The 16,183-nt window shown below is 41.4% G+C and overlaps 2 protein-coding genes across 4 annotated transcripts in view; one reads left to right on the forward strand and one right to left on the reverse strand.

Annotated features, from left to right (window-relative positions):
• Positions 1–10,396, forward strand: part of flrt1b (fibronectin leucine rich transmembrane protein 1b) — a 29,016-nt gene extending 18,620 nt beyond the window's left edge. The window contains exons 2-3 of the mRNA XM_059345605.1: positions 3,486–4,560; positions 7,331–10,396. Coding sequence (XP_059201588.1) covers positions 7,350–9,542 — 2,193 coding nt within the window. The 5' untranslated portion in view covers positions 3,486–4,560; positions 7,331–7,349 and the 3' untranslated portion in view covers positions 9,543–10,396. The remainder of the gene's footprint in view (positions 1–3,485; positions 4,561–7,330) is intronic.
• Positions 1–16,183, reverse strand: part of macrod1 (mono-ADP ribosylhydrolase 1) — a 135,345-nt gene that overhangs the window by 89,391 nt on the left and 29,771 nt on the right. The window lies entirely within an intron of this gene.

Raw genomic sequence — 16,183 nt, forward strand, 5'->3', positions numbered from 1 at the left:
CATTGTACCTATTCAAAAGAAAATGCTGAGGTATTTTCCACTTTATTACTAAACATCTCTGGTATGATTCAAGTCTTTTCTATTCACTGTAGATCATTAGCCAGTGTTTCTAAATCACATTTTCCCTAATGTTCTTCTGTTACCAGACAACAGTTAGTCATTTGACTGTGGATTTACTCTGGAAGGATACGAGACATTAATAAAAGAAATTTCAAACACGCGGAGGAAAAATAAATGGACTGTGACAAGAACACCTGTTGGCCACAACGCCTGAGATTTAATTCTGGACAAATACAAGAAATAAGTTCTGACAAGTGCACATCAACACTTGGCAGTTTTTTTTTGTTTTGTTTTTTTTTAGAAAAAAAAACTTCATAATGTCTTTTCTAGGGCAGAAACTAATCAATGTATCAATTAATTGAATGAAAAAATGATAAATGACAATAAGAGTTTCCTAAAACTGACGTGTTAATTGCTTTTTTTTTTTATCTGGCCAAGAGTCCAACAGACAAAGATATTACATTTTCTACTATAGAGGACCAAGAAAAGCAACAAATTTTAACATTTTAGAAGCTTGAGATGGTAATTTTTGGCATTTTGGATTTCAGAATAGTAATTAAATCATTAGTAAAGTGTTTGCAAATTAATTTTCTGTCACATTATTAATAGATTTATCGACTAAACTTTTAGCTCTTGTGTAACCTCAACTTTTGTACTTATCCACATAACTACCATGGAAAATAGCGATACAACATTTTTCTTATTTTGATATAAAATGATTATTTTCACTTAACCTTACATTAATGTACTCAAACCACCCAAATAAGAAGTCAAGTTTTTCTTTGCTGACTGAATGTGAATGAGAGAGCTGCTAGAACACTTGACTTTGTCGGCCTTTAAACATTTCTAATGAACATGTCTTTAAAAATGGCACCTATTAACATCAAAGCCATGAAAACTGTATAAAAGAGGAGATAAACTCAAAGAGCACTCAAAGCTCTTTGTGATCCAGTGAAAGAAAGCTGGCTCCGTGTCAGGGTGTATCAATTCACCTTTTAAGTTTTGCTTCTGCGACGTTAATCAGCATATTCAGACGTTGAATAAATGTAGGCAATTAACAAGGGAAATGTTTCATAGTGACACTGTTTCAGAGGTGTACTTAAACGCAAATATAAGAAACAAGAGTCAGTAACTTTCTGTACCTTTCTCTAACCTTTTGCTAACTCTGACAAACATTGTGTTCTTTCCTAAATGACTAGTGTCTAGCTTTCCTCTCTGATACTTGCTCCCTAATGCTCCCTATTTCCTCCCTCTCCTCTTCCCCATCACACTCCCTCTAGCTAGGCTTCTGAAAATCCATCACAAAAAGTTTTAAGGACAGCTTCGGCATTATACAGAAAGAGCTCCACATATTGATGTCTAATGGGCAATGGCAGTGAGCTGTGGAGATGCTGCTGATGTTCAATATTCACATCTTGTCCGATGCAGGCAGACATTTTGCCTGCGGTAGGCAAAGATTAGTGCAGAGTGTAAGGGTAGTTTTGGACTACACATTGCAACCAATTAAGGGGACTTGTTTTAAAAAAAGACAGCTACTGTCATTAAAGGTGACATCTGCTTTTAATCCATGACTGATGACATCCAATTATAAGTCTTCATTATTATGATTTGACTTCGAAGCCACTTAAAAGCCTTGCCCTCCAAAATACCAACATGAGAGGATTAAATTATTTTGAAGTATTAGACATCAATCAATAAATTACAAAGGAATGGAATAAAAAATGGTATCACATTTTATAATGTTCATACAGCACCAAACATGAAGCTCTCTATGCATGTAGACTGTCCTTGAACAGACCATTATCTCATTTCTCCTTAAATGCCAATCACAAAGTCGATGTATTTCGCAAACAATGTCTGTTTAGCATTCTCTCCCATCTCGAGCTGTTTGTTAGGCGCACTCTGGACACATAAATCAGTTAACTGTGCCACAAACTGGATATCAGTCTGGAGCTGTTTCATAAAAAGGACTATTTATCTCACCACACACTGGCTAACTTCATCCCACACTAACCACCTAACTACTCCACTAAACTGCACGCCCAATTAAACACATTCCTTTCCATTTGTGGAACCAGTTAAAACACTGAACCTAAAATAGAGACACACGCAGTCACCCTGAGTTTAGGATGTATTGCACACAATCTAGGGATGATTTTAAAAACCCTTGAGGGATTCATTCATGCTCAGATATGAGGCTGTTGACCAACTTCTTCTCAGCTGCAGCATGTGTCCTTTGAAAATGAAAATGAGGACGGCTTTATTTGTCTCTATTTGTGTTTAAGCAAACTGCATGATAATTTCCCAGTTGGCTATGTAGTCTACTTACTCTGGGATGAAGTGAACAGGCGAATGTGAGCAGCGGAGCAGTTAATGGCCTTGATGAATCTGTCTCTGTACACTCAGTATGCCTGATGAAAACCTTATATTTCTAAAGCCAGTGTTCACTGGGGGGTTTGATTCGGCACACAAGATACAGGCACTTAACGCGTGGTGGTTAATGAAAGCTCAAAAGCTTTGTGTGAAGAAAAAAAAAACAGATATAAAACATGGAGTTACCTTAATGGGAGTCTTGTGTCCGCTGGGAGCTTAGTGTTGCGCATATGCAGCGTTGACCTTCAGGAAGTATTTTCACGAGGTACTTAATTTTAAAAGGTATAACCGTTCTGATGGGGATAATTATTTAGCCCGTCCCTTTTAGTATTCCATATTGTGCCAACGTTAAAATCCAAAAGTACATCTTGGCGTCAGTTAAAGACAGCTGGTATAAAAAAAAAAATGAAGACAGGAAAGCATTTCCTTTATGCACACCCATAAAAGCACCTTCATTTTTATTTATTTTAGCAATAAAGACATGTACGCTGCTGTGCCAATATTTGAATATTTTCTTAATAAAGTAAACAAGTTGAAGTGTACATGTAACATGACAATTATGTGAGACAAGTGAACTATTTGGGCAATATTATATATTATATGTCTTGCCATTGAACCTTAAAGTTTGTGCTCACTTAATAGTGAAATCAAGTTAAAGGGCTTATAACTGCAACATTTAGGACATTTGGAATTTCAGATAAGATACATATCATGAGGGGATCTGATTCAATATGTTATGATACTGTTGGCTCGGTGTTTTAAATCTAATTTTAGGAAGAAAAAAATATATAAAGAACACACCACCTTATGCATAAAATCTGAGTAAAAAAAGTTATCTTTTTTATGCAATTAAAGAAACATTTTCAGACAACATAAAATCGGCATACTAAAGTATATTGATATTTTCTTACACCCCAAGTTACAAATGGCCTTTTCTGTGTGGTTTAAGAAGGACTTTCCACTTTATAAATGTCTAAATATTTTGTTCCTCGAACTCGCTGCATATCCAAATAAAAATTCTAACACTGTACTTGTCTGCTGTCTCCTCTCAGGGTGGTGCTCACCAACACTCAGCCAGCTGTCCTGCTGAAGTAAACACCAGTGAAGTCTACCTTGAGGATAGTAGACGGCGGCCCATTTCTGCTAACCTGTGGGGGAACTTTTCACACTGCGCCACGTGACTGGCCATCACAGCGCCGCTCAGAGCAGACAACATACAACACATCGTGCTTTGCTGCCTCTGAATATCATCTTTTTGTACTGAAAAGGAAGCGATCAAACATTTAACAGAGGGGAGTGAGGCAGAAACTGAGAGGGAAGGAGAAAGAAACCTCTGAACCAGATTCTAACAGCCTGTTTTCTGCTCCAGTCCATCACAGCCTCAAATGTCTCATTACCACCACTGAACTGTGAAATTTACGTTGTAATAATTGTTATAATACGGCTAATAATTGTAAGGACTCTTTGCTGGATTTTTCTGAGCTGTGAAAATCCCACTTATTCCCTCCTTTCTGCTCATTAATTAAAACCACTACCTGGATATTCAAAGCAAGTGTAGCACGGCACTGTACTATTTTTGCATGACCCACTGCTTGCATGAGTATCCAGGATTGCTTTTGACTTCGAAGAAGGACCCTTGAGCCCTCAACCATCTTCTGACTGTCTGCCCAACTGTAGCATTTGGGTGAGGAGCGGTGGTTTCAGAATTAGGCCTCTGGACAGTCGTTGAAGATGACTTGAGTTGGCAGGCCTAAAAGCCCCTTACCCCAGAGAGAGAAAGAGAGAGAGAAAGAGAGAGAGAGCTTGGCAATAGGACACACACACAACACACAAATGTGGGTGCCGAGGCGGCTTTGAGCCATGTTGGTGTTGCTACTCGCGGAGCCCTGGAGTACAGGCTATCATCATCCCTATCATCATTCACCCAAGCTGAGGAAGATTCAACGGCCCCGAGGAGCGAGACTACACTTGTGAACGATTCAAAGAAGACTGGGAAACTGCGCTAACACAGAGCTCCACAGCTACATCCTCAATCACACATACAGATACACTGATACTTCTCTCCACAATCCTTGATACGGGAAAAACAAAGCCGCAGCGGACGTGAAAGGCACAGAGACCGAGCAGGTTAGCAAGCCCTCTGCAATCACACCCTGGGTCGATCAGACCTTTTACACACACAAGCAAACACAGACACTTTCTTCCTGCATCTACCGCAACGAAGAACACCACACTTACTCCTTGCTTTCAGCTTTATGATAGAAAAAACAACACACACTGGCTCTGTGCTCACACAAAGGCTTTTATTTCAGAACATGATTGAAATGTTAGGGGGGGACGCAGCAAAGAGAGGAAGGCGAATGCGGAGGCGAGAAGGCTGAGGCCGAGAGGGAGTGAGAAAGAGAAGGTAGGGAAAAATAAGAGGTGGGGGGTCTGCTGCATCTAAATGAAAAAGAGAAACTAAGTCGCCATGAGGGAGAAGGAGAGAGGAGGTCTGGGCAGGAGGACTGAACCAGAGCTGATTGATCCAATCTCAGTGTGTAGGAATCAGCAGACAACTGGAGAGGAAACGATAAAAGAGGATTAGAAAGAGAAAAAAGGGACAGGGGAGGAGAGGAGGAGGGTGACTGCACGGACACTTCTGTAAACAAACCTGAGAGTGGATATAATGAAAGATTATGAAGGGGAGGAGGTGGTGGTGGGCGGACGGGAGAGGTAGATGGCGTGAAAGATAAAGATGCAGAGAGAAGAGAGCGCCATAAGGGAAAGCGACAGTTGGAGAGAGTGAGAGAGCAAGGCGGGGAGGAAAGAAGACAGAAAATCTAAGGATCATTAAGAAGCCGTGTCGGTAGGAAACCTTGGCATGTAGGCAAAAACACACATGCAGGTTTGTGCCAAGAGGATATTTATGAAAGAGAAGCGGGGATAGTGTGGCACAGAAGCATATGCTAGTTGATATTCATAGAGCATTCCCAATATGGTCTCAGCTCCTACCTTGACACTCCCTCTTGTGTGCATGTGTTCCTCTCCCTTACTTTCTCTGTCTCTCAAATGCTGGGAATGCTTGGAAATAGTCAGATTTAAGCTAAAAATATCATTAAGAAAAGTGGAAAAAAATAAAGTCTGGGTCCGTGCCGAATTGCACGGCACACACACACTCTCTTTCACCCTTACATATCAAATACTGCTTATGTCGAGCTGAGACAGGAGCTGGTTGTTGTTGATGCACTACTCTCACACAAAAACATACACACACACTTAAAGAGGCACAAACAAGCATGAACAGGGACACAAATGCAGCTATTTTTTTTACACCTATCTTACAGAAAAAAACAACACCCAGCCATTCTTTTTGCAACAAACCCAGCTGATAGTGACTTGAGTCTTCACTGCCAGGAACTCATTTCCCCTCTCCTCCGCTGACTGACTGTCCAACTCTCCATCTGTCTCCTCGCCTCCAACCCCCCCATCCCTCCCACCCTTCCTTCCCCCTTTCCCTCCGTCTCTTCTATTGTTGCCATCTCTTGTTTGCTTTGCATGGATTTTGACTGCAGCCAAGGGGCAATTTTGCATCAAGCACTGAGTTCACATACAAACACACGTACATACACATGCATGCGTGCACAGAAGGGGAGAAAGAAAATACTTGCCTTTAGAGGATTTGTTTATCAAATGTGCTGTCAAATCATGTCAGGGATTTTACGTCAGGGCACAATTTGCCGCCCCAGGCTACCCAAAAGAAAGGATTCAAACAAGAGTACGCCACAATGTAATTTCCACAACTTTCACTACTGTATATTATTCATATTCTATAAATAGTGTGCTGTGAATGTGAGTGCACAGAGATCATTTTATCTGAATTGTAAATTTATCTTATTGATGTTGGTGTTAGGGAATCGCAAGGAGACAAGTCATAAAACATCAACCGAGGAACATATTAATGTTGCAGAAAATGCTTCTCTGTAAAACATCTCGCTAAAACATTTCTGGGGATTTCAAGACCACTTTCCTGAATAATTTATAGAAATTTCACGAACAATAACAACCAAGAGAAAACATGCATTATACATGTCAGCTTGTACTGAGACTCTGTTCTGTATGTGAATGCTTTGTGTTCAGTATGTTTACTTATTTGTGTGGGCATTTCTCCGTGTGTGTTTTTGTCATAACCTCAAACAGACACCCTGTGTTTATGAATATACAGCCAGGAACCAGTGAAATTCTGCTTTTCTCTTTCTTCATTTACATGTATTCTCTTTGTAATTTCACTGGAGGGTCAGATATGGTGCAGTCACAACAAGTTTACCACTTCTAGAGTCTTCAAAGCAATCAACAGCACTGTGGGCAATTAATCTGATTTCCTTCTCCCCGATCTCTCCTCCTTTTTAGTTTCATGTCACTCACTCCATTTCAGTTAATCTCCCTGAAAAAAGAAAACTCTTCCTCCCTTATTTTTCCTCCCTGCAACTACCACTGTCCAATTTTCTCCATCTTTGTCATTCTCTTGCTTTCTCTGATTCTTGTAATCTTCCTCGCCCACTCACTCCATCCTTCATCGCACTCTCAATGTCCGTTTGTCTTCTGCTTGGTCGCTTTGACCCATATAATACTGGACAGCCCCGATAAAGTATGTCAGAGTATTCATTCCCCAAATCTTCTCCACTTTACATTAAAAAGAAAATTTAACTTTAAAATTATGTAGAAAATACAGCATATAAGCGAGGCAATTTTAGAGAAAGAGATTAACTTTGTTTTTTGTTGCACTGCCTTTATCTCCCTTAGCCAACAACTCTTTCTACTTTCTCTTTTGAATGTAATAGGTCACTTTGATTTTAGAATCAGTGAGTCACAGCCTTTTTATTTATTTTAATCCAGTTTTTCATTTTCTCTCTTTCAGTCAGGAGCTGTGTACCAACATGGCAGCTGAGGGTCTTGCTGAGCTCCGCGATTGGCTCTTTCTGCTCCTCCTGTGCCTCACCTTATTGGCTGAGGTGCTGGAACTGGCGGCAGCGGCAATTGCCATGGAGACGGGCGAGGGAGATGAGGGCATTGTTTGTCCCTCAGTGTGCCGCTGTGACGAGGGTTTTGTCTACTGCAACGACCGTGGCCTGAGTATAATTCCTCCGCTACCATTAATGGCAGCCATCCTCTACTTGCAGAGCAACCGGCTGAGTAACGCTGGCCTGCCTCCCTCACTGGAACGCAGCACCTCCATACGAGTGATTTACCTGTATGCCAACCAGTTGGATGAATTTCCTATACACCTCCCGCCTTCGTTACGGGAGCTCCATTTGCAGGATAATAATATACGAACGTTACCGAGATCAGCTCTGGCCAAGCTACCATTACTAGAACGTTTGCACCTGGATGATAACTCTATATCAACAGTTAGCATCCAGGAGCGAGCTTTTTCTGGGACTCCACGGCTTCGATTGCTGTTTCTGTCTCGGAACCACCTGTCAAGCATCCCTGCAGGCTTGCCAGCATCCTTGGAAGAGTTGCGACTGGATGACAACAGGATCAGCACCATCCCCACACACGCCTTCCGTGGGCTCTCTTCTCTGCGGCGCCTGGTCCTGGATGGAAACCTGTTGGCCAACACACGCATCGCAGATGACACCTTCACCCGTCTCTCCAACCTGACTGAGCTGTCACTGGTCAGGAATGCACTTCAATCTCCGCCAGTATACCTACCTTCGGCTCATCTGGTGAGACTCCATTTGCAAGACAACGGAATGACTCACATACCACGTGGGGCGCTGGATGGGATGCGGCGGCTACAGAGGCTGGACCTGTCAGGAAACAATCTGACCACTCTCCCAAGAGGACTTCTAAAGGACACAGAAAGCCTGGAGCTGCTATTGCTGAAAGGAAATCCCTGGTACTGCGGCTGTAACCTTCGCTGGCTTCATGCATGGCTGCACAGCCGGGGGGCAGCGGTGACAGTCAGGGGTCTGACCTGTCAGGGGCCCGAGCCAGTCAGGGGCCAGGCCCTCAGAGAACTAACTTCCCTCATGGAGCAGTGTGAAGGTCCCCCTGCTGGTCCCAGTACTGGAATGGGGATGAACCCAGCAGAAAAAGAAGGAGGAGGTGAAGATGGTGTTGGCGGGGGTCAAGCAGTGGCTTCGGTCCCCCATGGCAGCACCACCACTACCTCTCTGCTGCTACCAACACAAGGCTCCCTCTTCACACTGCGAGCCAAGTGGCCGGGCCTTGTTATGCCTCTGCCTCCTGGGGAAGGGGGACAAGTATCTAGAGAGGCCCTTGAGCTGACTGTAAAACCTCTCTCTTCGGACAGTGTGCTGGTGAGCTGGCTGTGCCCACAGCCGGCGCCCTCCTTCCGCCTGTCGTGGCTGAGGTTGGGGAGCAGCGCAGCTCTTGGTTCCATAACAGAGACTCTGGTACCTGGAGAGAGGAGGCAGTACCTCCTTACCCAGCTCACCCCACGCTCCCATTACCTCATCTGTCTGCTGCCACTACGACAGGAATCTTCCTTTGGGGGTTCCAGCATGGGTTCATCTCGAGTTAGCAGCATGGACACGGACAGTAAAGACTCGGCCCCGGCCTGCGCTCAGATAGAGACTGGAGAGGCTCTGGTCAGCGCAGGAGGGGAGGGGTCAGTTAAAGAGGGACAGGACTCAGAACTAACAGCCCTGCCATTGGCTGGGATCATAGGGGGTGCCACAGCATTAGTAAGCCTGCTGTTAATCTTTGGCATCTTCTGTTGGTATGGACAGAGAACAGGTTATGTATCCGGGGACTCGTACAACAGGGGCCGGGGTGGAAAACCTTATGATGACTATGTAGAGTCGGGCACCAAGAAAGACACTTCCATCTTAGAGATCAGGGCCCCTCCTGCAGGGTTTCAGATGACAGCTATGGCCCACCAGCCCCTGCAGCCTAAGCTGGAGGATGTCACCTACATCCACACCATTTTCCCCTCTTCCTCCTCTTCCTCCCAAGCTAACGGGACCTACCGGAGCAGCCATGGAGCCGGCAGCCTCAATGGCACCATCCTCAGCCAAACCAGCCACCATCATGTCACTTATGGTACCAACCGAGGCTACAGAGAGGGTGGAATCCCCGACATAGATTATGCCTACACGTGATGATACAGGGACACGCTCCCTGAGCCATGAATGCCAGGCGCCATTTGTATGATGACGACCCCTTTGGCTGGTGGCCATTTTGTCCTTGGTTTCCAAAGTACCCTCTGTGCCTCTGCTGGTTTAATTCTGATTGGTTTGCTATGTAGAAAAGACTGATTTCAGCTATGTTGATTGGACATTGCTATTGAGTGACAAAAGTAACAGTCTTACTATACTCTACTACTGTATTCTACATTATACAGTAGGTCCTTCTTTCAGCGCTACTTATAGTTATAAATGGTTACGTTTTCTCTTTTGGATATCTCAGTGTCTTTCAAACCTACTGTTCTTCTCAGCTCATAATAATACACAGTAACTTATTTGAGGTTGATATACTAGGCTTAGCTGATTTAGCAGGAGATATATTTATAATACAATGAAAAGGCACTTGATGTGTATAGAGATAGCTCTCATATCTTCCAACCAACTGTAAGCTCTGTGCTGTATAGATAAAAGGGATGACAGAGGGAGAAATCAATGGTTGTTATAACCCACAGATGACAATGCATCATGGTTGACATGAAAAGATGTGTTCCTAGCCCCCTCCTTTCCCTCTAGTTTACTCCCCTCCTTTTTAATTTTTCCTCCTTTCCGCCTCTTTTTTTATTTAATTTTTTTGGCTGAGGCTCTTTCCTTTTATTTCTCTCGTGTCTTTTGTGGTGCCGTGAGCAGAGGACGACTTTGTTCTCGCCAAGGGAGCTGACAGCAGTGATAACAGTTCTGACAGAGACGGGAGACACAAACCACAGCATGGGGAGACTAATGAGAGGGAGAGAGAGAGGGGGAGAGAGAGAGAGAGAGAGTGGGGTGGAGGTGATGGATGGATGGATGGATGGATGGATGGATGGATGGATGGATGGATGGATGGATGGATGGATGGATGGAACTGAAAATAAGACGAGGAGAGAAAGAGATGGGGTGCTGTTTTGGGGGAAGGAGGCACTGAGAGAGGTGTGTTAGCTTAAGGCAGAGTGAGAGGACACAAAACGAGAGAAAAAGGAAGATAAGTGAGAAAAGGGCGTGTGACAAGTGCAGCGGCAGGAGGTAAAAAAGCAGACAAAAGGAAAAGAAGATGGGGGATCGAGGAGGGTGCGGGCGGGGTAAAGAAAGAGGGGTGACAACTGGAATAATGTAACATCATCATCCAAAAAATGGCTCAAGTTTTACCTACAGCGTATAAACGACTGCAAACACCAGACTGCACACTTCATTGCAAGAGAAGACTCAAAAAATGTTTCAGGCAGTTTACACCTTATGCGTAATATATCTTAATCATAACACTGACTCATTTAAATGCCCATTTTTGTAGGACAACACGAGGAAGAGAGGCATGGCAAGACAATCAGAGAAAGACATGTAAAAGTAAAATGATTGCCAAGACAGCAGGATAAATTAGTAGCTGCAAAAGAACAGCTATTTAAAAATCCCCCCCTCAGAATTAAGAGAAAGTACTGCATGTACCCAATTCTCTCATTATTAAATTACCTTTGCAAATGAAGTGAAAGAAACCTAATCATACATCTTATAATAGTAACCCATTATCATCGGGATTCTGGTGAAACCTTCTTAATTGAAAAGAAGTTTTAGCAGCTAATAATTTTTTGGAGGAAGTCGGAACAACTCTAGTCTAATTACCATCAATCAACTATCTATCTTTTCAATTTCATTCAAAAAGTTGTAGTGGTAACTGTTTTCATTGGTGTTTAAAGTAAAAAAAAATACAAGGGTCGGAGTGGGTAATATGGACACAATCATCTATCATAGTATATGTAATTTTATATTGTGATATTTATATGTATTGGGACATCACCCTTGATTTATTTGGAAAGTGATTACAGATCAAATTACCAAACTGGAATGTCTGCTTTTATATAAACAAATAAACACCTGACAAAGCATAGTACTTCATCACATTGATGCAAAATCATATGTAATTCCAAAATGTCCATAAATTTATTATATATTTGTTTATTTGTAACAGAATGGGCGTAAACAGCCAGAGATATTAACCTTTTAAAACCCATTTTCCCGCCAGTGTGAAGGGGTAAGGTTTGACAAAAAAAATATGTCGTTTTGGCTGCAGCTTAGCCTCATACAGGCATTTTGGCCTCACTGTTCACTTCTGTCATAAGCTTTGGCTCAATTGAATGACTATCCACACACTCAAATCTGTGCAAAAAATGTTTTATTTGCAAGCTTTCAAGGCAAGATTCGATAAAAATTGAATGTAGCAATAGAAATGGTTCAGAGCATATAATTCAAGTAGCCTTCAGTACACCTGAGCCAACCAGGCAGGATGGTTTTCAGAGGTTGAAAGGGGGCCTTCACGAAAGGAAACAATTAGTCCATCAAATAAGTCGACAAAAAATGAATCTGCAATTATTTAAATATATGATAGACCATTGATGTCATGTATTAAACAAAAATTGCAAATGATTAATCAGTTAATTGAAAATATAATAGGTGGGTTGAGGGCCGTCCACACGAGAATGATAACAATAACGATGTGAGTATCCACACTGATGAACGATAACGCTCTGTAAACGGCTGCATGCTCCAGCTGTGTCTCAGCCCCACATGTCCCTTTAAATACCATCAATAAGCTTACATAGAAGAGGTAGCTGATACAAAAGCACTTGATTCAGCTTTCATCTTCATCATTATTCTTGTAAATAAGAATATGAATGACAAGTACAAGAAAACGTAGCCGCGGCTTTGATACGCAGTTGTGGTGCCGTGCGTCTGTCAGCACAGCAAAGGTGAGGAGAGACAGAGATGCAGTTAATTTCAAGAAGTACACTTTATTACACTTTAATTATTTAATATTAGAGTTTGAGCATGAAACCCTGTAAATTCAGATGGGTTAAGATTGGCTGTAAGTGTTTCTATCGTTCATCAAAATGCTCTAAAAGATTGATAAAAAGATCAAACAATATTGATTGCCACCGTCGTCATCATTAAATTGTGGTGTCAACCCCACCATTCACTTCAGTTATTTTTAATGATTTTTATTAATCTTTATAGAAATCATTCTTGTTGTGGACAGCCCTTAAATCACATTGCCACACAGATCTGCATTGTATCTCACAGTACCTGTCATCATATTGCTGCAACCTACAAGAGGTCTTAATTATAAGGTTAAAATTTTAATTTGGAGAATTTCAGTCAAAATTAATTAATTTCAAACTTGATGCATTCTGTGAGGAGAAGTACATTAGTTGACTCCTGTCGTCATGTTTTATAGGTAGTGCAGCAGAGACACATGGTGTGAACAGGGATCACAGCCTGACTGCCACGGTGCACAGTTCAACAGATAAACAAACATACACATACTGCTGCATACTGAAGGAGGAAGCAGCACCTGCTTTCTGACTGCATCTCACGGACCCTACTAACATACTTTAAGGGAGGAGAAACTTCAAAGGGAAACACTAGCAAACAGCCAGAGATCAAAAGAGGAAGAGGAGAGGGAAAAATAAAGAGCGAGGCCGTAGAGGGAAGGATGGGGATGAGTGATATATATATGTGTAGAGAGAGCCTGTAAGTGTTGAAACCCATTCTTACTTTCTCTTTTCCAACCTGTGTTACTGTGTGCCGGTAATACTGGACGAGCTCCAGTGTGGGTTTTTTAAATTTTTTGCTGCATTTGTTTTTGTCTTTATTTATTTTTTTAAGAGCACTGAAGCTTCCTTTCATTCTGTGCAGAAATCCTTTTTCCTTTAAAAATGTCACCCTTCAGATGTGATAATGAAAACACTCTTATGTATAAACATAAAAATGGGTGCAAAACGCTATTCCATTTATTGGTCTGTCGTCTTTTTTTCTACACAGATGAATAAAGACTCCTAAAAGGAAAAGTAGTTTCATGAGTTCTCATTGCGTGTGTGTGTGTGTGTGTGTGTGTGTGTGTGTGTGTATCTGTCTGTCTTTGTGGGGTTCATTAAATCTGAAACAAAAAGGCTGGAGATATCGAATAATGCACTGGGATGGCTTAAAGAAGTATAAATCAATGGAAAGCTCAAGATTATTAATATGATTTATGATGAGACGGAGTGGACCTCGTTAAATCACACACACTGGATGAATACATCAGCTGCTCCAATTCAATTTGGGTGAATGTGCCTGACAAAAGCAGCCGCATGTGGTTTTTATCTCGGGAAGTTTGGCTTGTGCGTTGTATGTTTCGCCAAGCAGCATGAGAAGCTGCGTGTGTGCATTTGTATGGATGTGTTTCTGCTCTGCGCTCCTGCAGACATGCCTCTCATTCTAAGTGAGTGCTAATACTTGTGTAAGCACGGATCAATATAACGAACGGGGGAGTGTATAAGTGTCCATCTTAGAGTAACTGCTTGTGTAGGGTGTTTGTGAAGCAGCGAATCAGAAATGAATGTACTGTATGTAGTTGGAAATGGCTTGGTGTACAGTCTGTCTTATAGGGAGACAAAACTAACTTCCTTTGGGTGTTTATCTAAAGGATTTGTGATTATACACCCGTGTGTGTGCGCCAACGCATACTGTAAACGCGATGCGGCTGTATCTCCACGTCTGTGCTCTTAACGACAATGCCCTGAGTTCTCATCCGTCATTAAGGAGGCCTTTCACTGTCGCAGTCCATTATCAAGCGTCAAGCCCTCCAGCTTAATTATTCCAACTCACATTACACCCAACAAAAAGATGTATACTCAGAGACCCGAGCACGTATCTGTTGAGTCTGAAATCTACTCGTGCACTGCAACAAATAGGATCAAAGTGGATTTTTTAGTTACGCCTCCATTGTGTTAGGAGGATATGTAGAAGATATCAATGGACTGAGCACACAAGCACAACAGCAGTGTCCTCATTTTCACAGCCAAACAATGTATTTCTGATTACTTTGCCTCTATTTCTTTAACAAATAAGCTCAACTGCAATAAAATGGTCTGTTGCATTTAAAAGTCTGAGCTCAGTTATTTCTTCACCACACGGCTGCTAAGAGTGATGTCAGGCTGCACTGCAGGATAAAGCGGCTTCCAGTGTTTGCATGTATTATGAGCTTCTTTAGCTAAAGGTCAATGTATTCCTATAAATGCATTCATTTGGGTAAATGTATGTTTGCATGCAGCTCTATATTCCCTCAGCTATGCACAACGAAACAGAATAATTTCCACGCCACAATGATTTATTTTTTCTTTCTGGTGTAAATGTTTCTACAAGTGTCAGGTATCCTTTACAGAAAAGGTGAAAATCAAATAGACAGGACCCAAGACCAATCACAAATTCATGTTTCCTTTGAGACTGCAGACTGTGCCTTCCACCTTTCATTGTGAGCTCCAATGTACAGACATGAGAGTGAACAGAATATTTGTGTACTATAAATATCAACACACAGACATACATACAATACAACACTAGTAAAAAAAAAAAAAGCTTTTGATAGTGAGGCCAAAAGAAAAAAAGAAAGACCCAGGCACACAAAAAAGGATCATTTCTTATCCTTATCCAATCTCTTTTTCAATTTAAACCTTCACACAGTACTATTACAGAATTTTTTAACAAATATATCTGAATTAACTGCTGTTTCTTATTGTTTTATTTTTCGTTTATGTAAAGCACTTTATAATTAGTGCTCAATAAATAATGGTGTACTTCAGTCAGAACTGGATTTAATGTATATCTGGTTACTGAAGTTTGGTAAAATTATATAAAGTGTCCGTTACTCTAAACTCAAAGTACTTTTACCTCCAAACTGTGCTCAGCTGAAACATTTAAGTATGTATATTTACTGTTAACTCATTGTGTTGTCACTGTTCACTGTTTAAAGCTTAATGTTCCCCTGAACTAAAAATCCCAGTGCTGCTTTGAGCAGTGGCTGTTAGCTCCGTACACTCTATTAGCGCCTTCGCTAGCTGTTAGCTCTATTGGATACCACTGGGACAGCTGCATCACATTTGGGCGAAACCAGGTTGCAGCCAGATTGGATGTAAAGTAGTTTGGGGTCATTGTCAATTGGCCACATATTTAAGATACATACTTATTTTTATTTCTATTTCTTATACAGCAGCAACTGTAAATGTAAATGTAAAGTATTTCTGATTCTGCCTTAAAAGCCCAACCCCCCATCTACACCTCCACCTGGCCATGCGTTAGCTGTGGCATTTATTAAGTACTTAATTAGAAACAATTCTGATTTATTTAAAGACTGACTGATTGCACAAGTGCAACTGAAAGTGCACACTTGGGTTGCAATGTCAAGAGATCTTAAGTAGAAGAGAATGATTTTCAACTAATTCAAACGGTAAAGAATGCACTTATATTAACCGTCTATGTAATGCACTAATTTCTGGTGAAATAATTCATAAGATGATGATGATTCTTAATGGTGTATATAGCCCCTGTAGAAGGTATTGTGTCTAGGGTTGCAAAAAGGTGAAAAATTTCCAGTAAATTTCTGGTAAATTTCCAGAAACTTTCCATGAGAAGTTAAGTTGGGATATTTTGGAAATATTCAAAATAAAAAAAACATGACATTTTATCAAGTTTTAATTATTCTATTAAACAATCAATTCTTTCATTGAAAAACAAAAACATGAATATTGAGTTAATTATTACTCATCCCCTGACCC

This window comes from Centropristis striata, chromosome 12 (genome assembly GCF_030273125.1).
Source record: "Centropristis striata isolate RG_2023a ecotype Rhode Island chromosome 12, C.striata_1.0, whole genome shotgun sequence".
NCBI lineage: Eukaryota > Metazoa > Chordata > Actinopteri > Perciformes > Serranidae > Centropristis > Centropristis striata.